Source organism: Myiozetetes cayanensis, unplaced genomic scaffold (assembly GCF_022539395.1).
Source record: "Myiozetetes cayanensis isolate MyiCay16 unplaced genomic scaffold, myiCay2020 scf2-11, whole genome shotgun sequence".
In the NCBI taxonomy this organism is placed as follows: Eukaryota; Metazoa; Chordata; class Aves; order Passeriformes; family Tyrannidae; genus Myiozetetes; species Myiozetetes cayanensis.
Genome location: NW_026087411.1, coordinates 54,576,438 through 54,601,437, shown reverse-complemented (window position 1 = coordinate 54,601,437; position 25,000 = coordinate 54,576,438). Strand labels below are relative to the sequence as shown.

Here is a 25,000-nt window from a genome sequence, read left to right as displayed (position 1 = left end):
CAGAGCCTCTCACTTTGGACCCAGTGATTTAAATTCTGTTATGTGCATTACAGTAGATGATCAAAACTTCTAAAATTGTGATTCACTGAATGTAACAGACAATATATGTCTTTAAAGCTTATCACACTTCTGTGTTGGACTTAGTTTTTCCTAAGAAATGTTGTTCTCAAAAATTGTCCTTTAGTAATTTCATCAAAACTCCTGCTGGAATGTAAAAAAATAAAATAATGTGATTTAGAATAAACATCTTAATGGCTTTACAGTTTGAAAACACGTATAATAAAAGTTTGAAGTGTTTTTACCAGTTTTGTCACAGTCTTAACCAACTTGTCATAAAATATATTAAATCTCTGTAATATCTGAAACTGTACCATTCAAGGTTTCACATGTGTAAGACATAGAGGGGAAATAAAATTAATTGTCAGCAAGCACAAAATAGGGAGAAATCTAACTCTGAACTCACCATCATAGCCATGGAGTCTATACTAGCTATCACCAAGCAAAACAAAATTTTGGAAGTTATTGTGGACAGTCCTGCAAAACTATCAACCAAGTGTTCAGTGGTGCCCATGAGAGAGCCATTACTGGAAGTAATTCAGAAACTAAAGGGAAAAAAGGTTTTAGAGCTGTATAGATCTAGGGTGGCACATAAAAAATAATTTTCTGTTATTTTCTGTCCACAGCACTCCCAGTGGGACCACTCAGCTGCCTAAATCCTGGGGCAGGCAAGTCAACAGTAGCTGCCATGGTGGCAGCCCTTCAGCAGAGGGTTTCTCCTGTCTGCAAACTCCAACTCAGGCTCCCTACCCTTTACCCTTTGAGGCTGCCAGGGCTCTCAGGCGCAGGACAGGTTTTATGGATTACAAAAGGTAGCTATCCCTTTAGTAGTATCTATTAAAGTATTAATGATGATGAGAGGGTGAGACAGAAGTGAACGTTCACTTTGATATTCTCGAAATCTGAAAAATAATAGGGTGCCATGCCCCCCTCCCTTCAAGAAAATGATCAAGTTTAGCAGATTTAAAACAGGCAAAAAGAACCACTTCCTGACAGAGCACATAGTTGAAGTGTAGACCTGGGGCAGAAGAACATTGGGGAGTGCCAAAGTATGAATGTCCTGAAAACAAGATTTGTCTCATTAACTGTGAGATAGTCCATTGTCGGCTATTAAATCAACAGCCCATATGCATGCAGATGCTATGGGCTCAGCCCTTAAACCCCTCAACAACTGGTAGAAGTGGGTGTATCATGGAAAAAGCATAGGAGACAAAGGAAAGTAATTCTTTCCCTAAGCAATGTAACTGGCCAAACTTCGAGGAGTTTTCATCTGGCTGGAGTAGTGGTAACTCTTATCTTCCTACTAGTTTATGGTGGGGTTCTTTTTAGTCACAATTGCCCTCTATTTTGTATGACTACTTTGGGGTTTTTTTAATTAAGTTTCAAAGATTATATGGAGAAGCATTCAATGAAAATTTCAATTCATCCTTGAACTGTTTTTCTTCTTCATAACAGAAGAGACATTTCACAGCAGGTTATATTTTCTGCTTTAAAAACAGAAATGCATTAAAAGACCTCCAAGAGTATACTGATTGTTCATGATGTAACTTGTTCTAATAGCTAAAATATCAATATAAATTTTCTGAATACCATGAGTTTATAAATGTGAAATAGCCACACAGCAAAGTTTGTATTATCTGAGTTTTTGAACTTGAAACATTTTTCAGCCATTGGCAGTCCAATTAGTTGTTTAGCATATGCTTTGCATTTCAGAATCCATATACCACTCATCTGTAATGAAGAGATATGAAGGGGATGTGAGTCATTAATCATATTCAGGAAACAGGTTTCTGAAAAATTAATACATGACCAGTTGCCAGTAAGTAGCCATCTGCTACATATATGAAAAAAAGTATGTTATAAAGCTACATATTTTAATGTCTTCAAATGTTACAATTGTAAACTGTAATGGAAACAATGTTTCTCTAATGGAATATTTAATATCACTTAAGACCCACTATGGGCTGCACATTGATCCTGATCAATGGGAGCTGGGTAAAATTGCATAGTCAGTATAGTACAGTCAAGTCTGAAGTCAAGCTGGTATGTAAAGGCATACTTACTGTTAAATGCAGGAATAAACCTAGTGATTTCAGTGATGTTCTCTTGGGCTTGAAGTTAAACAAATGCTTAAGTGTTCTAGACTTTACAATCCTGTGCCCTCCATCCTTACTCATGGACAGTGACATTTCTTGCACACCTCTAGGAGAATAAGTAGGATTTGACTCAAACTAGTACCCTCATAAAACACCTCCCCATTTTCAGTGACTATTAGTGCGCATGTACTAGGTTTTCTTACTTTTTGAGAGTGTTTGGATTTTTCAAGTGGGTGGACACTACTAAATTCAAACAGGTTACATTCACTGGATACAATTTCAGTTGTAATCTCAGTATGATGAGGAGTAATCACTGGATATGGGGAAAAAGAAAAGGGAGTCAGACAAAGCAGTTTTTTTGGTCAACAAGGACATTTTCAGACTGTTTAAGAAGCATATTTACCCTAAAACTAAAAATGGAAATTGCCAGTGCAATTACAATGTTTTGTCAAGGAACAAGCAAGAAGGCTGGGGAAAGTCTGTTGGTGAATAGCAACATGTATAAAAAGAGATTCACTCCTGGGCTTACAGCACAGCCATCTGTGTTCCCGGCTCAAGGTCCCTGGACTGTTGAAAGGACTAAAATCAAATTAAAAGTTCTGCGGCATCCTCATTTAAACTGTAATTAAACAAAATCACTGAAATCAACCTGACAGATTTACCAGTCCCCCATGCTAATCACCCATAATCATCCCAACAGGACTTCAGGGACTGATAGGCATCACCCATTTAGTTAAATATAACAAGATATTCCCTTCGTAGTCTGTACCATTCAAGATACCACAACTGAAGAAGAACATTTGTGGAATGCCTGACAAATGTGTAAGTCCTAAGAAACCAAAAAGTTTCGAGTTTGGCTTCAGTGAAGTTAGTGCAATCATCAGTAAAATCTTCTGGTTAAAGGAACAGTTAGGGCCAGCAAATCAGGTAGCTGATTAAACTTGTCTGCAGTTTGGTATCTTTAATTACACTGTCTTGGACTTACTAGCTGACTTACAGTACAATTATTATGAGTTTTTTTAATCCCTTATCTGCCTCTCTAAGGCAGACAGGTCAGCAATTAGAAATGGTGCAGAACTAGATTTTCATTCCATCCCATATGTTCTGATAACAGAACAGGCTGGTATACAAATCTGAATCCAAACTCATTTAAAGATATTTAGGCTTTTTAATTAGGTTCCTATTACTTTTCACCAGACTTGTACACACAGAAGACAACAAACCTATAGATATCATAGTCAATGAACCAGGGCCCATTCTAAGTCCCTGAGGACTTGTATCTTTAATGTTTTGCATCTTTAATGCCTTCCCAAAATAGTGTGGCATCACACACTCACTCTACCTGAGGAGGAACCACACTGAGCCCATGCTGTTCCCCAGCTGTATCTGGCAGACTGCAGTTTGGCATAAACCAAAACCCTGCCAGGAAACATGTTCACCACCGAAGAACCAGCTAACATGCAGAGAGCTAAAACCATGCCCTGGCCTTGTGTTACACATCAAGACAGAGGTAGCCTAAGACATTGAAAAGATGCACAACCAGCAAGTTGAGAGCTAGCTGGCAATGTGCAGAGGGAAATGAAGTACATATTGTCAGGAAGTGAAAAAATAAAGTTACACTGAATGGGAAGGGAAGAAATACTGAGAAGCAAATCATCTCAACTCAGGAAGCTCTTAAAAATGTGTTTAAAATTAAAGCATATGCTTCAATATTTTCTCCCAATATCCTGTGTGCCTCAAGTTAGGCACATATTTGAGTAGCTTGTTGAGTTGGGGCTTCACGAGCTGTTTAAAATTATATAAGTCCATGGTGTCACTGAGAGACATGAGCTTCCCCTTCCCAATGTCCCTAGCCCTGTTGTTCCACCACCACTCCTCTCCTGGCATTAGCACTTGTGTGAGCTGCACCAGCAGCAGGAGCAGCAGCAGCAGCAGCAGCAGCAGCAGCAGCAATACACTTGCAATGGGGGGTGGAGGACATGAGTAGGAGAGGAGAGGGCAAAACTGGCCTTTTCAGCATATGCAAGTGAGCTGGACAAAAGCTGAAGACACTTGTCAAACTGCATTTTGTGTGTCCTCAGCCACTCCACTCCTCTTTTAGCAAAGCCAAACAGAGATTTCAAACTTATCTTGGATGGGCTGCCTGAGCCTTCACAACCTTATTCTGAAGTAGTTACATAGGCACCATATCTCTGTGCAGACATGGTGTAAGAAACAGATACATCTACGTGACTTGAAATAAATTAAAAAGTATTAATTTGCATTTTCAGAACAAACATTTCTAAAAATTGTGGATCTTTTTTTCCTGAAGAAGTGCCTGACAGATGGTTTGAGTGAGGAGTGGTGAGGCACTCAAGCAGTACCAGTTTCCTAGTGTTCTGTCAGCTATTTACAGTTTCTGTTGCACACATTAAACACAGAGAGCACTTCTCTTTCATAAACTTCAACTTTACCTTTCAATGTATAAAGAAAAAAATGTTCAGAAGTCCCATATTGATATCACTGTAATGATATTGTTTAAGTTATTGGTCCGCATCATTCAATATACAGTGCATATATAGACTAGTTCATTAGTCAGGAAGCACTAACCATTTAAATCATTTCATGATCTATTAATCTGGATAGCACCATTAGTGTAAGCAATATTTTATTATTACCAACCTAAATCCATTATAAATATCCAAGTATCCAATCAGGTTAGTAATAAACTATCTACCCAAATGACTGCACTGCTTGATGGAATGCACTTGGGATTGGTACACAATAATCTGACTTTTAGTGGGCTGTACTGTTACTTATAACTATGATAAACTGACTTTTATAACATGTAAAACAGCTTAAAATTTTATGAAAGAATAGTTAGAATGTTTTAATAGGCTCTGTGATAATTTTTTTTTCTTTTTGGGCTACAAGGTATTTTCTACCATGTCACAGCTCCATCGGTCCCTGTGAAAGTTAACGACATATTTTTTCCTTCAGATTTTACACAACTTAAGTTAAAGAAAACATCAATGAACACCAAACATAAAATACTTGAAAAAAAAACAGGATGCTAAATGAATATTCCAGATGACAAGACTATCGTGTTGTCATTGTTCCCACGGAGTAGGAGCCCTGCTAGCACTGGCTGAACATGGGTGTGCTAGTCTGTTGGGAGAGACTAGGATTCAGACTGCTTCTCAAAAAAGACTTTAGCTATTTAGAAGTGACAGAATAAAGTCACAGATTTACTAAGGAGAATTTTAAGAAGAAAGGTATTTTTTAAACTATTTTACAAATAATATGTAACTTTACCTTGCTAAGGACAGAGAGTTTGTCCGTTAACTGACTATTTTAAAAGTCTGCTATTTCTTCTAAGTGCTATGATATGCCAGATATTTTGTATATATAATGCATAGTAAAATGTAGGATTCAGCTAAAAAAGAACCCTAGGCTCTCCCAAAGATTTTGCCAGTGGAGTCTGTTTCTTTATTGTGGTTACTCTTGCTGTAGTATGTTACTGCTTCTTAAAAGATTATTCTTTCCAGCCTTCTATATAAGCAAGAAAGTAGACCTCTTCTACAGATGGGAAACTGAAGATAAAAGATTATGGGTTCACTTTGTTCTGGCAGGCAAGAAAATCAGGAAGAGCAGACCAACCTGGTACTTTCTGTGACCTCTCTTATAGAGTGGATGCAATGTCTTTCTTTTTGTACATTTCCACCAACCATATTTTGATGGGTTTGTACACAGGACAGCAAGGGAAATCAAGAATTTGATTATATTTATCAGAAGTCAGGTGTCAAAAAAATTTCTGTCATTGTCATCAATTGCATTCCATATACATTTTGAGATATACAGATATAAAAAGTTGTTTCCCAGTGCTATTCCTCATGCAACAGAGCTAGGCTTTCACAAGGACAAAGGTGGGATATGCTGCTTGAATTTCAGAGATGGGAGATTTCTTTCATTTGCCTGCTGCTTCCATTCTTCTGTTATCAGCCACATCTTGGTACTCAGCACAAGTTTTTTCTTAAGGCTTTAATTTTTGATTTTTTTGATTTTCCCCTGAAGTAAGAGGATATATGACTGGGTCCTTTCTGACAAACTGAGAGGGTAATAACTTATATACATGAATCATATTAGTTGACAGTAAAGATACATGGGATGTGTTATTTGAAGGACCTGAATTGTTATTTTTCAGCCTGAAATAACTTTGCTCACCTGAATGCAAAAGCCTGCCAAGAAAAGAAGACTGTCACATCTGAATGCAGCTCAGTGTTATAAAGCTGACAGTAAGATACGCCTGGTATTTTAAGCTGGCCTCTTACTGCTTTTTCCAAGCTTCAGCCATAACAATTATTCTTCTGAGTGTCAGATTGTTTTGTGTATTTCTCCTATGTAGCATGACTCAGGTGCTTAAAAGTCTTTGAAATTCAAGAAGAAAATAATCTAATGGAGCCAGAAGCAAAATCTACTGAATTTTAAATCATAAGGCATCTCTCAGGCTCACTGTTTTTTCCTTTATGCATGGGTAAATAAATTTAATTTGAAGACAACAGATGTAGCTTTCTCCCACTAAATGAATAGATTAAATAGAAGTGAATCCTTTCTTGACAGTCCTTTGAGCAAACAGTTTTTGTTGGTTAAACTGAATGGGCTTACATTCTGATCTTTTTGGCTACATTTTTACTATAGTTAAAGCACTTTATGCATCTATAGAGACAGAGACATACCTACTTCATTTACTGTTCCTCTTTTAGTCTTCTTTTAAAACAAAAGCCCATTCAGTGATCAACTGAATTACATTATTTAAATATGCTCCATGATCTATGCAGCAAAGAGAAATACATTTTCCTGTTTCCTCCAGCAAGGTTATCCTAGGATTCAGCAGGAACCCTTGTAAGCTGTGGCTCACAATGTGGTCCAGCAACTCTTTCCATCCTGAATGAAAGGGAACCTTCTGGTTCGTCTGAACTGGCAGAAATTTTGCTCTTGGTACTCTTGGTGCTCAACAGCCTCAATGGGGTATATTTTCTAATTAATCCAGTCTATATTTTCATGAGAAAGGAAACTTTCTGTGGACAAGGAAGGTTTTGTTACCAAGGGAGGAGATAGTGTCAAGTATCAGTTCCACTGGCTGTGTGGGGACTCCTCTTAACCATTATTATTAATGGGAACTCCAGTCTTTGCTTCCATGGCTATTGTAACTGACCAGCATGAATAACATGACCTGTATCTTCAACCAAGGCAGACTTTGTTTGAATAAAAAAGTTATGTGAAATGTAGGTAGAAAAAGGTAGCTTCCTTGTATATCTGTGACATTAGCCATGCTTTTTATTTCATACTGAATTTTTTTTAAGCCCTGTCAATCAAGTTTTAGGCATACATGCTGGGAATTTTCTAGTACTGCTAATGAATTATGTTCTTCTGGCAAGCAGCAACTGTCTAATTTTTAACAACAACATTCATCCCAATGTTTGGTTTAGATCTAGTGGTATCACTTTGAGATCTTCCTCGTGAACTTTGGTTCCAAAGTCTAGTATTCTTATATTAATCACAGTAATAGTTCTGCAAGACTCAGATGCTGGCCAAAAACAAAAAGCAAACAAACAAAGGCTTTAGTTTTTTGACTAAAGCCTTTCAAAACTTTTGATTGGGTCAAATCAAAGAAATTGCTAATTTCCATAGAAATTAGCTAATAGAAATTGCTAATTTCCGTAATTGTCCCTAGAAAAGACAAATGGATTTGGGAAGAAGAATGCCATAATTCTCCTTCAATAAACACCTTGTAGTAACAATTTTCCCTATGAAGAATTGAATCTGAAAGAACTGTCTCAGAGTGTGTGGAACTTGAGACACGTATCGAATCGGAGCCCTGTATTTCTCATATATCTTTACACTAACCTGACTGGTTTACATGCTTCCCTTCTTCCAACTGCAGCTTTAAGTGCTGGAGACCTCCTGAAATCTCTGGCCATTGTGCATTGTTCTTGGCTCTGGCATACTAAGATGCAAGTGAGTTTTTCCTATGTTCTCAGTAGAGGGTTTTTTTAGGGTTTTCTTTGATAACAATCTTTTGTGTATGCTCAAGAAAGCAATAGGTGCCCATCCAGGAGGAAAAGGAGTTAGTTGTTCCTGTGTAGAATCAAGCAAGTTAAAAAGGAATATTGAATTCAGGACACTGCATTTTTTTTAATAGTTTTGAAATTATTTGCAAATATTTGTTCAAATCCTTGAATACTTTTGACTGCAAGAGGCTTTTTGGGAGGCAGGGAGGATTGTATCCACAGAACTGCAACAAGAATAATGAGGGTTTTCCCTGCATCTTTTTTTATCTCTCAGTTAATAATTTAAGGGTTAAAAAGAACGCTTGCCCAAGATATGAGCAACACAAGTTCAGCTTTTGCCTGAGAGAGTAACCTAACTACTACAAGGCTAAAAAGTCATGAATGTACATGAATGAGGCAGAGAGTAGATTCTAACTAGCTCTCTCACTATCATCACATGGGCACCTTAATTGCTAAGCTATAGGGTAGTTAAGATTTTCTACAGCTGACACCTTTTCCTTTGCACGAAACAAGTTGTCAGCAGCCAAGGTCACAGTAAACCCTCAGTCCTGCTTCAGAGATCATACCTGAACACTAATCTCAAAAATATTTTATAATTTATGCAAAATATACAGTGACCAAAAATAATTAGAACCCTTCCCCACCCAAGCATATCCTCTGCCATGTTGGAGAGAATAAGTCGAAGTTGCAGATTCTACTCTGTTCTGCTAATGGGGAGAACTAAATCAAACTTTCTCATATACTTGGTGATTGATTTAACCTCTGGATTATTTGAGGACAAATGTTAATCTTTCAATTGCTCGTGTCCATTCTTTCCTCTGCTCTCTCTCACACACATTTCCTACAGTATAATGTTTCAGATCAAACAAAAAGGTTTTTCACATTTAAGTTATTCGCATATCCCCTTACAGACCAACAGTTAGATGGCAATTTGCTATCTGCTTGCAGCCACAGACCTCTCACTTTGAACACCAGGAACTGGGGGAACATGCAAAACAGGATAGCAGGACTTGAATATTGTATTAGCCATAAAAAGATTGAATGCAATGAGCTATCAAAATTAAGAAACATCTTAGGAACATCAAAGCAAAAACAAAGGCACTGCATAAGGACAAATAAATCACTAATTAGTCTGCTAGAACCTAAATGGAAGAATTTTATTTCACTGAACTGTATACATGTATTTCTAACAAATCTATATGTAGATTATGTACTGTTGATCAGTACATAATGAACTGCATTACAATCACAAATTTCTACTTGTAGGTGGAAGTTTCTCTGACAGTCTGGCACAGTGGCCCTTTCTATAGATTTGTGAGACAACTTGGCCAGCACTTCTACAATTTCACCTTCAAACTCCTTCAAAATCTTGGTTGAATGCCAACCTGTCCGGGTGACTTATGGATATCTGTCTATTTGGTTTAATTCCATTTGAATCCCTGTTCCTACAGCTGAAGGAAATGGAAGCAGGGACTTGAAATAAAATTGTCTTTGTCCCAGCCACACAGCCAAAGCATATGTTAAAATGGAAATCTGTGGAAAGAAAACAGGTCAACTGATTCTATCTGGTTACCCACACGTAATCTGTATTGTGCTAAAAACATTGGACAGACTAATAAGAGAAATCATAAAGGCAGTAGTGAGGCACTTTTTGATTTGCACATGTGTCAGAGCAATGCCAATCTACTTATGAGATGATAAAATGAGCTAAATTAAGAATGATCAGGGAACCCCATTCACATTATTGAAGCATCATACAGTAAGAGCAAGAGACAGGTGGCATAAGTGCTAAAACAAGGATGGAGAGTATGTGCTGCAGTGAATCAATCTACTGCATTAATGGCTAATGGCACACTCAGTGTTTATCCATTATTTATCACATAAATGAGTATGTACTGTCTAGACTGCAGAGGTGCTTTCATAACAGAGTGACTCTGATTACTGCAAATTAAAAAATGAGAGCTGATCTTAATAAATGAATTGAAAATTAGCAAATGGTAACAAATGCTACATGGTATATCTGCTCAACCTAATAACAGTGGGTTTTGTTTTGGTTTTATGAAAATTAATTGATCTATTGCTGTAATTTTAGAGTTTAGAGAATAATGCAAAATCTGGAAAAAAGGCAGAGGACTTAGGGTGCAATCACTTCCTGCCACAATCACATACTTCCATTTGCATGCACACTTTTCATTCTGAGATGCTTTTTGTTTCGCTTTAATATTCTGCTCATTTATTTCTTTTCCCTTTCAACTTAGTGGCACATTAGTGAAAACTAAGAATATCTGCTCATACTGAGAGAAGAATGATGTTTCTCACAATGTATTATGTTCCAGTTGTGGCACAGAAACTACATGCTATGCATTGGTTTTAACATTTTCATGATGGCAGAACACTGGCCTTGAATAAATAAATTACATGAGCTCAGGCTTGATCATTGTGTGAGCTGTACCATTACATTCAGAAGAAGAAGGGTCAAATTTTCACCTGTGGCCCACTGAAGCTGTTAAAACCAGACAAAAATTTAGATGGTTAGTTGAATCAGAAAACTTTAGAGACTAATTTTAATAAAAGTAGCAGAGGGTTTTTTAGGCATGCTAATTTATTAATGAAGGATAGAAGAACTATATCAAATAAGTGAAAAAGAAGTACTTAAGTGTTCCCACCATATTAAACGTCTTAAAAAGATGAGTTCTACATTAAGAGGATTCTGTTCATAAAGACTTAGGTAACGATTTAAAATTTACGCTAATGCTAAAAGTTAGCTATTTGCATTCACCTGCATAACACCCTACTCTCATCACAGACCAGCAGTTCACAAGACACACATCATTATATCTTGCAGTTGGTAAGGTTTTAACCAGGCATGTTGGCCCTGAAAGAAACTTATGCATTTCTTCCATCTGATCTGTTTGATGCTCTCACAAGCAGCAAGATGTTGTCCTGAAGTGAATCCCTTACCAGGAAAATATACACATTTGGATATGTTTTCATTGACAAGGTGAAAAATGCAGAATTTCCTCAGCTTCCATTGGAAAGGTCTGAAATTTTAAAAATCCCTCTCTTTAATCCTTTCTGAAAACATTAATTATATAATTTACTCTGATAAGAAGGACATCTCTTATATAAGGATGCCAACAACAAACAAACCCAAAATTAAAAATCATCTCAAACCTGGGACTGCTTAGGTTCAGAAAATATAAAGAGAGAGGACAGTTTTGCCATTAATCTAAACCAGCCAAAATTAAATGGAGTCTTCCAAAGATTTAGATTGTGTTCTGAATCACAGTGTGCCATCTGGGCTGTTCATAAATTATAAATCTGCTAGGTCAGTGGCTGCATAAGTTCATGCAAGATTTGAAGATGCTTGAAAATAGATTATATTTTTTGCAAAATGTTCATAAAAAGAATTTCTTCCAAACTCATGCATATGAATATTTTGGTAAAATAAAGGAAGTCTTGAGCATTTTCAATTATCCCTAGCAATTGCCTATTACTAGCTTAAGTAGTCAGATTTATCAGCTAATACACTCCGAAAAGGCATCTAAAGGCTTTCAAAGGTATCCTAGTTATCATATTTACAGTCTCCAAGGTTACTTCCAGCAAAGACGTCCTAATTCAGCCTCTTCTGGTTGATTCGGCTGCACTTTATTAGCTATTAATCACACTGCTAAGCTCTATAATAATGCTGCTTCACATCTGCTTAAACTGCTGTCTTTTCATGATGCATCTGTGAAGTGTATACAATTGTGTTCTTTCTATAAACAGAAAAAAAAAAAAAAGGCAAAGTGACTTGTGGTTAGTCCATTCAGTTACTGAATCTGAGATTTGGGGGCAGGAGCTGTGGCAGCCAAACTTTTCCCAAGGATATTAAGTACTAGTTTTTCTTTGCAAGCACCCATTGTGTCCCCTGCAGTGGTTATGTATATTGTGCAACAGTGCTGTCATGCAGGAAAGCTATGATTATGGTTATTTCTTTCACTTCTAGAGAGATTCCCATGATGTAACTGTTTCAAAATATTTTGATTTTTGTTTTTGTTCTAGCAAGTGGGTAGCAGTAATCATAATACAGAAAAAGGTATTTGTCAGAAAGTTTGAAGTAATTTCAATGTGTTCCATTACTCACACATGCATTTTTGGTGATTTATGTAAGAGCTCAAATATGCAATAGTGTACAACGGGTTTCTTTCTGGAGGCTGGTCTAGACCTCCTGCTTCTCCCTTATTTTTCTCCTTTAATGCATATTATCTTTCTATCCTCTGCAATTAATCTCAAATGATCATCAGACTATAAAAACATACAAAGCTGAACAAACAGTAGAGAGAGTTATTCATGCTTGTTTCCCTAAACCCAGTTTGCAATTCAGTTTTTGTCTCACATCAATATGTGACTTTCCATACCTTTCCACTTATATTTTTTTTATTATTTATTGTGGATTTTTTTTTCAGGCTAATTTTAAAAGAGGCTTTTAGTTATGGAAATACAGACACATGGCAGATTAATAAATGAGGAAATTAGAGGAGTAATTTTCTGTCTACTATATTCACAGTGACTTTGTGTGTCTAAGAACAATATTTGACATGAGGATGGAAGACTGTAAATGAGTGAAGAAGGAAGGGTTTTAATCCATCAGCATAGCCATGGACTGAACTAGAAAGGCAGGAAAGAAGAGGATGCTCCAGAGACATGAAGATGCCTTATCCAAAGATTCCTTGTTCATCCTCTACTTTTCCAGAATATGGATTAGCTTTGACCAAACATTTTTGACACATGGAGTAACAAAACAAACAACTCTAAAAAGCACCAGTATCCAGGAAAACCATCCTATGGATCTATCTGTAGTGCAATATTATCACAGTACAGTAGAGACCCCCCTGCCATTGTTAGCCCAGATAAATGTGAGCCTTTAGCAGCAGATTGTATCAACAGGAAAAATACACACTGAAAAATTAGTTTCCACAAGTTGTGTAAAAGACATCTTGAGGGTGAGCACCAGAATAAAAAATTACATAGAACAAGAGCTTTCAGCTGATGACTGAGAGAGCTTGGTTGCTGCTGTATTGTCTGGCAGATAGTAAAAAGCCAGGAGTGCGGCATTCCGCTGAGAGTCACTCCTACCAAGAGAGAAGGAATTGGAAGCGATCACCATCCCCTGAAGGTGGGCAGATAACGGGAGGCACCTCCATGTTTGCTTTGCAGCCCAAACACAATACAAGCTTCTGCAAAATCACCAAAGCCAAATTAGTTAAAAAAAAGGGCCATGCCAAATTTTTGAGATAGGTATTCAGTTACAACTGTCCTTGTTAGCCAGTGCTGTCTCTCTGCTACTGAATGAAACACCCTCTCTGTATCCTGGCTGTCGTATGAGATATGTATTACTGCTCTCCCTTGATCAGTTAAATCTTAATTCAGCTTAAGCCAGAAAATTCACTCATTCACAACAGAAGATATTTCATATTTACACTATTTTCCAGTGCTTCTTATTAGTTGGTTATCACAGAAAATAACCTGTTGTTTAAAAAAAATCTGTACCTTTTAGTATTTCATGTTTCCTAGAAGTCCAGGATGGAACTGGGTGAAGTAAAATTACTTATTTATAACTTCAAAATAAATTAAGAAATAGGTCATGCTGAGATGAACTTTCAGTCAGGACACCAGACAGAAATTTTAATAGTCCAGTTTTATGGATGAGAATTTGGGGTAGAGATAGGGTGCAGACAAATAATTCTACAACTTTTGATGGGCAATTTAGGGGTAGAGATTTCTTCCAATTTCAATTCATAAAATACACATATTAAGTCTCCAGCACAAATTAACAATTTCATAACTTTATTATGCAAGCAATACTGAAGTGGTGTGGAGCACATGCATCTCTCCCATTCCTTCTCATCCCACCTCTAACTCCTTTGCCCAGGTGTTCAGAGAACATAGCATGGTGATGCATTTAGGGGATTTAAGCCATAAGAGAAATTATTTTAACAATCAACAATTTAATTTATTGTTGTTAAATATAACAATTTAAATTAATTGTTAAATTTACAATTTAGCGAATTTTAATCTGGAAAGTTGAGGCAGACTTGGTGAGCTATTAGTCACACACATACCTCCATTTACACTAACACTTTACAGAACTGTGGAGGTTGAAAGGCATATACAGAGATCTTATTGTTGAATCCCCCTCCTCCAGCAAAGTCAGTTACCCAGCAGGTTTCCCAGGACCATGTCTAGATAGTTTTGAATATCTCCACAGATGTAGAATTCACAGCCTCTCTGGGGAACCTGTTCCCATGTGCAACCAACCTGAGAGTAAACAGCATTTTCTTACATTCAAATGGAATTTCATGTGTTTCAAAGGTAGCTGGCAAAAATTCTTACGTCAGGACTATCTTCTATCAAAAGGGTCTAAGAGAAGGCAGACACTTAGTATGTAGTTACACACAGGGTTAAGTTTTCTGGCTTTATAATTATTTGTGAAAAATTTGACTTCTTTTGCACATTTTTAATGAATAAGAGGCTGAGTCATATTTCCCCATAGTAAACAGTTCTGCTTTTTTACTGTTCACTGATATTCCAAAATAATACTGCATATCCAGCCTGTTCCAAGAACATGACAATAGGTATATGTTGTAAGCTCTTAAAACAGGACAGCAGGTAATTTATAATTGTGCATTGCATGTACCTAAACCATTTCCCAAAGGCTACATCCTTCTGTGAGACTGCATGCTACAGCAGAATAATGTTTGCTCTGGTTTACAGACGGCCATATGATCTGTGGGCAGGTAAAATACTCACAATCTGTACTGCTCCTCTGTGCCTCAAGGGCCTGTTACCTGCCTTCCCTTTCTGCCCTAATACTGACCAATGTAATCAGCAGAAAGCATATGAAACTAAGATATTAAATCCTAACTGTGAAACAGCTTTGTTGCACACAATCTATCGGCGGAGAAAAGTTCATCTGCTTACACAATCCCAGTGTCATTTACATATTCAAAACTCCTGATCTGTACAATAAGGCTTTTTCTTTATAAAATCATCCCTTTGGGAAATTATTAAGGAAGATGAATGCAGTGAGTCTTCTTACTCATTTCATTTTTATAGCAAGGAAGTTCATGTTTTTTTCAGGATAAAGCCAAGTTTAACTTGCAGAGAGGATGACCTAATTTCCAAATGCTCCAAACATTGTTCCACTTATCTCCTGGCCATCTCTGCTCCAGCTCTTTTTCCCATTGTTAAATATATATAGACAGTAAAATATGCAGTACAAAATACACTAAATTAGTAACTTCACTGTAATTCTTAAACCTAAATTTAAAAGTAAATTGGCAATAATCTGTAATAATACAAATAATACAAACAAGTAGCTCCAGGAGTCTTATTAAAGATTCTTTATACTGAATATGAACACGGTATTCTAAGTTGTATTATTTTTATTTCCATCCTTCAATCTTTATCATTTATACCTATTCAAAGTAAATGAAGAAATTAAAAATTACCTAAACTTCATTAGTACTATTAACAACTGGCCGAGTTACAGCAGCTAACTGTCTTTACCAAAGATTTTGAGTTGAATACTCCTCTGATATTCTAAAAACTCTTCTCTTGAGCACAGAAAACATTTTTTCAACAACTTTCTGCTGATTTTTAACTTGCAATTTTTCAATAATTTGCTTACGAAGGAGTCACACTCCCATACATCCAAGTACCCTTACCTTGCCACAGTTTGTACCCTATGCTTCTAATATAAGAAATTGCAGTTATCAGGTCCATCACCATGAACCATTGTGTTGAGGCAGTATGACCAATTTCCCATCAGTTCAATGATGCATTATTATGCTTATTATTATTATTATTATTATTATAGGTTTGAAGGGAACTGTTTGCATCATAATTTCTCGTAAACAGCTAATCTGCATTTGAAGCAATTGCTTAAGGAAAAGCACCTCATGGGTCTCCAAATACCTCTCAAATGCCCTTCCCCAATATCTGTGATAATCACAAAATAAAACGCTATTCAGAAATTCAAACGTTATTCCTTAAAAAAATAAATAAATAAAATCAAAGAAACAAAAACCTCCCCCAAACCACCAGAAAATTCTTATGCATTCTTATCTGCTACCCTGCATAGAAAAGATTAAAACCTGGACTCCAAGATGTTACACTTTATTCTGCCAAGGTGCCAAGTAGCAAAAACATTATATTACTCATTTTATATAATTGGATGGGACACCTACCTTTTCAGTTCTTTTTTTCCACTCAGTTTTCTGAAAGACTTTAAAGCATCTTGCTTCCTCCCCATAGACAGCATTTACTAACATCTCCCATCCCAGACACACCAGCGCTTGGTACGCTCTTCTTTCTAAAGCCATTTCTCGTCTCTACTGAATGACAAGTATGACCTGCACCAAACTCCCACTTCCAAGTGTGTGACTTACGAAAATTGAGTTGAGGCTTTCCATAATTTACATACAAATATTTAAACATCAGGATCTGAAAAATCACAGGCTAGCCCTGAATATGTTATTGTACATGATTATAGTTTACCTTACTATCATTTACGCATTTAATCAAAAACCCGAAATGTAAACATTTTACAAAGTACCAAAGAGTTGCAGTCATATAGCAATATAAAGGGTAAATTAGTAAACTTCTAACTTTTACTTTGTGGAAAAAATTAAGACCAAATCCAAGGGAAAATAAAATCCACTGCAAACCCTCTTTAACCACACTCACAGAAGACTTTGCTGCTTGTCTCTCAATAGACAGGAGCACATAAAGGCTAATGGCAGCCTACAATCTAATTAGTTCTTATTTTGATACCATGAAGAGATCCAACAGATACTTCTTAGAAAGGACTTGGGCATGAAAAAAACACCCATAGAGGAGTTGTTTTCTTTCAAAGGTCTGGAAATGCATAATAAAGAAGGGTTTGACTAGGAAGAAGATTGGCTGAGCCTGACATGATAGTTAGCGTGCCTTGAGATTTTCTTGACTTAAAGAAAAAAAAATGGGGAACAAGAGTGTTTGCACATTCTGCTTCATTTACACTTTGACTTACACATCTGAGTAGAAGATTTTATTTTTATGAGGTAAAGATTTTCTGTGGGCTTTGCTGAGATCTCTGTGGAAGACTGGAGAGTAGAACATTGTTGCGTTGCAGACTGTTACATTGCATTCAGATGACTCTAACACTGAATCTTGAGACTGCAGTAAGACTAAAATACATGTTGCAAACAATAGAAGGGTATCATTGTCCAATGTGCTTGCTGGGTCTGTGATCTGAAGGATAAGATTACTTAAAGCACCTGGTGCAAAATTCATGCTCCATGCTTCTAGAGGATTCTTTGTCCATGCCTCACATCCAACTCCTCTGCATAAGCAAAGATCTTGAACAGTGCTAAATCCATCTAGGAGAGCTGCTAACATGTGTTCTCCTAAATGGCATTCATTTTTGCAGAACTTGAGCACAACTGATACCAGATGAGAAGGCTTTATGTAATGGAATAGAAACAGGGAACACATTGCAGAGTCATTGATTCTTTTTGCCTTCCAGTAGCTTAACTATGATGAAGCACCTTATTGTTCAAATATTTATTTCAGAAGACAGATGTATGGAAATGGTGTTTATAGAAGTGATTTGTCTATCCAAGCCCAGACATCACTACTGGGAGTTTGTTTTCTTTTTTCCCTTTAAAATAACTTTTCCAGATGGTGGAGCAATTTAATACTTACCCTGCAATCAAGCACTGTAAGTGCTTTCCTTTTCAGGTTGTAGGAGTCCAAACATTAGACCCCCTTGATTTCTCCTACTGTCAAGGACCCCTGTGGTTATCAAACCCCTCCTGACTGGACAGAATCACAGGATGGGTCAGGTTGGAAGAGACCACAGTGGGTCATCTGGTCCAACCTCCCTGCTCAAGCAGGGTCATCCTAGAGCACATAGCACAGGATCGCATCCAGACGGTTCTTGTGTATCTCCAGTGAAGGAGACTCCACAACCTCTCTGGGCAATCTGTTCTAGTGCTCGGTCACCTGCACAATAAAGAAGTTCTTTCTCATATTCAGGTGGAACTTACTGTGCATCAGTTCCTGCCCGTTGCCTCTTATGCTGTTGCTCGGCACCACCGAGAAGAGCCTGGCTCCATCCTCCTGACACCCTCCCTTCAGATATTTATAGACGCTGATGAGGTCCCCTCTCAATCATCTGTTCTCCAGGCAGAACAGGTGCAGCTCCCTCAGCCTTTCCTCATAAGAGGGATACTCCAGTCCCTTGGATGGTCCCCTTATAATGCCGGTACTTCATCCTACGTTTCAAGCCAGGAACGAAGAGGTTTAGAAGTAACACACACGGCTTGTAGGTATTGCAGAGCCCACTTCTAGCGACTGCGCCTGCAGTGGAAACACTGAGAAACCTGATGGTGCCTCAGGAACACATATGTTAGAACAAATGCTCTCTCCGGCGGGGCAACACCGGGCAGAACACATGTCCTCCCCCGTGGGACACGCAGAGCGGCCCTGCAGCGGCCAACACTGCGCACAGGGACAGCCCGCTCTCGGCCGGCGGCCTGGCCCGGGCGGGCCCCGGACACGCTCCCTCCTCCGGGGCGGAGGCACCTGCTCCGCCGGCCCCCGGGCAGCGGCGCCGTCAGCCGGGGCCGCGGGGGGCCGCCTGCCGCGGGGGCACGCAGGGCAAGAGCGTTCGTCCGTACAGGGCGACTGTAACCCGTAACTGCTGAGCCGCTGCAGTCTGCGTTTGAAACCGCGTTCTGCAGATAACTCGTGCTCACACTCGCGTCCCTCGGGAACGGCCCGGCCTCTTCCCGCCCGGCCCGGCCGCGGAGCTGCGGCTCTCCCGGCAGCCGGGCCGCTGCCGCAGCGCCGCCCGCCCCGCCGCCCGGCCCCGCGGCCCCCCTGCCCTGCCCCTCGCCGCCGCCGCACAGCGCGGGCCCTGCGCTCCGCCCCGGCCGGGCCGCGGGGGCGCTCCGAGTCCCGCCCGCACGGCGCGCACACACACACACACACACACACGGAGAGGGACACACGGACACACACACGGACACACGGACACGCACACACACACGGGCACGCGGAAGTGCACCCCGCGCCGCAAACATGGCGCTGGTGCCGTGCCAGGTGCTGCGCGCCGCCATCCTCCTGTCCTATTGCTCCATCCTGTGCAATTACAAGGCCATTGACATGCCCGCGCATCAGACCTATGGAGGCAGCTGGAAATTTCTGACCTTCATAGACCTGGTAAGTGCCCCCGGCGGCGGCCGTGGCCCTGCCCCTTTCCTCGGGTTGCCCGTGGAGCGGCCGCGGCCCGGGCGCGTCGCGGCCCCCGGCGCTCGACGGCAGCGCCATGCGGTGACCTTAGAGCGGGGCGGCGACATGTTGGGGCCGCAGGGCCGGCCGTGAGGGGAGCCGGCCGGGCACCGCGGAGCCGCGTGGTTTGAACGCCGAGAGGCACGGACAGAGCCGAGGGGCTGCAGCGCTTGAGCGGCCGTGGGGAAGGTGCGCCTTGACGGCCCGTGTCCCCAGTGCTGATGCTGTGCTTCGCCTTCTCTAATGGCTGACAGTGAACACCAGAACCTGCTGGTCCAGCATCTGGCTCCTGTGTGCTGTCAAAATAATAATAAAAAAAGAACAAACATGCTTTGCTCCCTTTGGCCCTTTTGAAGAATCCATCCCTGACAGGTGCAAGTGTGTCAGTGGCACAGAAATGACAGGCCACTACAACTCGCCTGATCCAGTTAGTTTTGGTTGCAAATCCATAAACAAGCCTATGAAATAAAAGAGGTCTCATTTCATGATGTTTCTTCATAAGGGTCCATATCTGGCATATCAGAGTAACTAGCATGCTGGCCTGCTGGAGAACGCCAGGTGCTAGGCAGGAGCTATTTTTTCCCTGAGCTTCCTGGGCTTGCTGCCTCCACAACAAGTGTTCCCTTAATGCAGGTGGGAGAAGAGGGGGCGGGAGGAAGAGAGGAGATGGGAGGAGAAACTTGGTTCCTGGTTCAGTAATATGATAGCGAACTTAAACCTAGTACCTAGATCAAAACATTTTTTTCTTTGTATTCACAGTGTAATTAGGTGAAAACTCTTGCAGTTCCTACTCAGTTGCAGAAAAGTCTCAAAATGCAAGTATTTCAGTGCTTCCCAGTAAATAACACCTCTCTCAAACCTTCATCGCAGATTCTCAGGTATTGCTGCTGTTGCCTACATGCTTCATATTGAGTCAATAGGTTGAGTTTGTGGACTTGGAGACCAAACTCAAACACCAGTAATCAGACAAGTCAAGTCTGCAAATTTCTGTGTCAGGAATTAGTTAAAGTTCACTGAGATCCATATTTTGTTTGCAGAGAAGAAACACCTACCATGTTTTTCATTTAGCCAGGATAAATTTTTTGTGTGGATGCAAAAATTTGCTGGATCTCTGAGTATCTGCAGCAATAACTACTGCTTTTACTGCAATTGTAAATGGGTGTCTTAAGGCTTTATGTTTTTCTAGAAGGCAAACTCTTTCTTTTTTTTTGCTTTTGGGCTGCTGAACAGTACTGTCTGTAATATTGGTTGGTAGAAGTTAGCATGAAATCCTAGTGAGTTAGGAGGGAGCTGCTGACTTTAGTACCAGTCGAATAGGAAGTGAACCAGCTAAAACTAAAAGCTGATAATCTTCTCTTTGAGTCTCTTTGTTGTTTCTTCTAGCCTTTACGGTTGCTGGAGGATTAAGTGCACTCAAGGTTGCCATACAGTGAAAATTTTACAGTAAATGACAATCATCATTTCCCAAAAATTACAGCCTGCTGTCTGTGGCAAGTTCACGTGGACTTTCCCATCAAAGCATGTACATGGTTCAGGCTACTTCTGTCATGGCCCAAAAGGTCAAGGTAAATACGTAGTGCTTTCTAAAATACCTAGAGGAGTTACCAACTGCAGCTAATACTTTCATGTGTTTCTCATAGTGAACTCCAGTAGTTGAAAAAGCTTAGCAATTTCTTACAGTCTTCTTCACAAAACCACAGAATTCATTGGCTTGAATGCCTTTCTCAGTGACTAACTCGCACATAGACCTCTCCACTTGCTGATAGTATTTCCTTATGTCCAAATGAGCCCTGTAGCATCTTATCTAAGCAAATCTGGGACAACTGGGAGACTTGAAGAAACAGAAACTGTTACATTCCTGAGGAGGATACCAGGAGGCACGGTTGGACGATGTTAGGCACATTTCCAAAATACTGTATGTTGATTAAGTCTTAAAAAACTCTTCCATAAGTTTCAGTTTTCTCAACCATGTGCAGTATTCCGGTGTCAGTCACATTCAAAGGCTGTCTAGACAAAATATCATCAATGCCAGAGTCTTGGCAGACATGTGCTCTTGCTACAGATTGTACCTCCACAAACAGAGATTTCATCTTTGACATCACAGAAGCACGTAGAAGTTTTTTCTGTTTCCAAAAACTGCTACCAGTTTTTGAGAAAAGTCAGTTTATGACTTGAATCTGAAAAGTAATTTGGATTTTTTTTCCCATTTGTCTATTTTTAAAGGGACATTCCTTTCCAGTCTCAGCATCCATAAATCTCTTGGAGTTTTAAGTTACTGGCTTTGCAGAGTGCAATGTGAAATGATTTACAGTTATCTGCAGGTAATATACTTTTGAATCAAATGATGAAAAATTAGTAGTTTGGACTCTAAAACACAAGACAGTAAATCATTCTAAGTGTATGCATTGATCTGAACAGGAGACTTGGAGCCCTCACAGAGTTCACAGAAGTTGAGCATTTTGAGAAAGCTGTTTCATACAGAGTTAAACACTGTAATGTCCCTGTCTATCCAAAGTATTTTGGATGTTTATACCTACGTAATGTTTTCTTGGATGCCAATGTTTATGCTTAATTTCTCCTGTCCATGAATGAGCAAAGAAAACAAGTGCAACCGATGACTTCTTTTGACTGCTGTCGTTCTGATGACTGACTCAGTTTTTTTGCAGTTTCCAGTATGGTGGCAACATTCCCTAAGAAACACCTGTGCCAATGAAATATTTTTCTGGTTTATGAAGCAATGTAGAGGCAGTATGTTTTGACAGTACACTGGGAATGCTCCTCATTGTTGCTACTAGTAGTAATATCTCCACTTCAGACTTTCTCCTCGATATGTAGAGGTGCTAGATTTTTATCCCGCTTATTCAGAAGATGGTAAAAATATCTGCCTAGTACCTGTGGATTCCAAAACACTTCAGAAAAGAGAGCAGTATTTTTTTTGGTCATGTATAGAGTAGAAAGCTAAAGTATGAAGAGATAAAGAATTGCTGCCAAAATCAGTTGGTGGGCCTAGCAGATGAAATTTTTCATTTAACCTCACAACACAAACCAAGCCCCAAAATTAGTTCCTAATTAGTTCCAGCAAAGAACTGTATTCAGATGGAATATTTCAAGAAATATGTATTTCTTACATAGATGCTTTTGTTAACCTCAGATTCACCGTTTCATGCTTTAGTAGTGAAGTGCTGCAGGACTTCACTGTCCTGTGCCACGACCCATAAATTTATTGTTGAGCCTCATAGCTGAAAGTTGTTAGGCTGAAAATGACGCCACTACAATATGATTCTTTGCAACAAGTTTGTCAGTTAACTCCAAATTTTTCTCTACTCAGTTCTGTAGGTACTGGAAGTAGCTGAATTAAAGGTAATAGTACTTGAATTCAAGATAACTAGGTCACCCTGCATACACTGCAGTCACATGCCTGTCTTTATACATACACGTTTGTTGAGGAATCTATTGCACCAACTTGTCTAAAAGGCCAGGATCCTTGCTGTTGCATTTTGTTCTTCAGTTTCTCTTGGATCTCTTACTGTTGCTGTGAGAGGAGGCAAAAATAAACAGAATTTAGGTTCCAGAATAAAGTGGAGCTTGTGGGTGCTGAAAGAAGACTGGTTCTATGTTTTGCATTTGTATGCATGATAAATAGCATAAAAGTAGCTTAGAATTGAAATAAGTATGTACCTCCTTAGTAAGGGTAGTGCTGGGCTAAATAGCTTCTAGTTTTCATTGTGCAGTTTCTCTGGAAACCTTATTCCTTAAAGAAAGTAGAATAAGTCAAGATAGTAGTGCACATACGTGGATTAACAAATCTCTGGGGTTTTGTTTTTGTTTTTTATAATCTTAAGGTGTCTCTGATAGGCTGAACAGGGTAGTTACAGCGGCAAAAAGCAAGGCCAGATTTTGGAAGCAGTCTCAAGTGTTATGTTTTATGATTATGATTAATGGTCCTATTTTGAATATCAGAATGTTAATGTAGGTATTCCCATGACTTGATTCAGGGCAGCCAAAGCTATGGAGGAATTGATTTTGCTCATATATAAATCTGCCTGACCTTATACTGTTAGTATTCTCTTGAAAGAAATAGCAGGGTATGTGTGTATGAACTTGTATACGTTTTCTGGCAGATTGAGTTCTACAAGAAACAGGTATGTGGTCTGTTCCCAGCACTTTTTTTTTTTTTCCAGGTACATGTTGTATTTGTTTTGCAGAAAAGGCCTTTAGATTTAGTTTGATTAAGTTCAAATAAGTCATCAGAACTTAGTCAGTTCCCTGTCTTGGAAAAATTCCAGAGGGGCATGTTACCAATAGGGCTAGAAACTAGAGTTGGTAGGTCTATCATTTATGTATTTATTTAATGTATTAGTTATTAAATTTTGTGTGATACGGTTACCAGACAACAAACAAAGATAGCAGCTTAACAGAGCAGGGCTAAAAGTTTTTTGTGATTTGTGCCTAATTTGGATTTAGTCAAACTGATAGGATATAAAATGACCAGAAAATACTATAGGCTAAGAGATTAATAATTAAGGAATAATAAACTGTGCCATTGGTGCAGTATCTGAAATTGAACAAGTTGAATTGCTAACTGTATGGGCCAAACTTACCACAAACAAAGATAAAAACACATTCTACACTCTATGGAATATAACTTTGGCTCTTTTATAGGATTTCCTTTAGTAAAATAAGTGCTAAGGAAAGGCTTCTGCTTTCCTTTTTCATCAGCTGTAAAGTTACCTTGATAGCTAAGTGTTTTATGGCTTTTGGGTGAAAAAAATACAGAATGTAAAATATTACTGTGTATTATTCCGAGAAGAAATTTATCACCATATCTAAATCTCTTACTGTGTGGTCTTACTATAACAAAGAACACAGTCGATGGAGTGTTCATCAGTTTACAGAGAAAGAAAGGGATTGGTTTTTCGGGAATAACAAGGTGAGGTTTCTTAATGATGCTTAATGTATTTGAGAGAAAAGGCAACCATATACATAAGGGAGCCTTTTATGTGTGTGTTTTAGAGCTTTCTTTTTTACTCTCAGGCTGTAAACATGTCAGAGGAGCAGAAATATATAGCGCTGTTGATGCAGTAATAAAAATGTAACAGTGTCACCATTTCTTAGTCATAGAGCCATGTTTTCCATTTGCTGTTGGTAGCGCTATTACAAATTGAGTGAAATTTGAGCACCTCATTGAAGAGTTCCGTTTTCACATTGCATTAGCATGCCTTTATTTTACAATTGTACTTAAATATGTTGTACATTTCATTTGGGAATTCTCAGGAAAGTTATGCCTGTCTTGAAATATTTGTGTTGGCAATAGGGTAGGCAGGGTAAAGGAGAAAGGTGGAAGAGAGGAAAAATTGAGATCACTTTCTCTGATGATAGATTTAACTAATGTCAGTAATGCTATTTTATAACTTGGAGTATGGAAGTGATGGATAACCGTGCTGTGTTATGATCAGGAGTGTAAAGTCTGTAGAGTTT

At 39.0% G+C, this 25,000-nt stretch overlaps 1 protein-coding gene across 2 annotated transcripts in view; it reads left to right on the top strand.

The window, feature by feature from the left end:
* Positions 1-19,150: 19,150 nt before the first annotated feature.
* The window catches only part of AIG1 (androgen induced 1), a 119,843-nt gene continuing 113,993 nt past the window's right edge, over positions 19,151-25,000 (top strand). The window contains exon 1 of one of the 2 annotated variants that reach the window (XR_007629127.1): positions 19,151-19,453. Coding sequence is in view for 1 of the 2 variants with exons in the window: in XM_050316868.1 (XP_050172825.1) it covers positions 19,313-19,453 (141 nt within the window). In the remaining variant the exon portion in view is untranslated. The remainder of the gene's footprint in view (positions 19,454-25,000) is intronic. The other variant, XM_050316868.1, reaches the window with a different exon arrangement.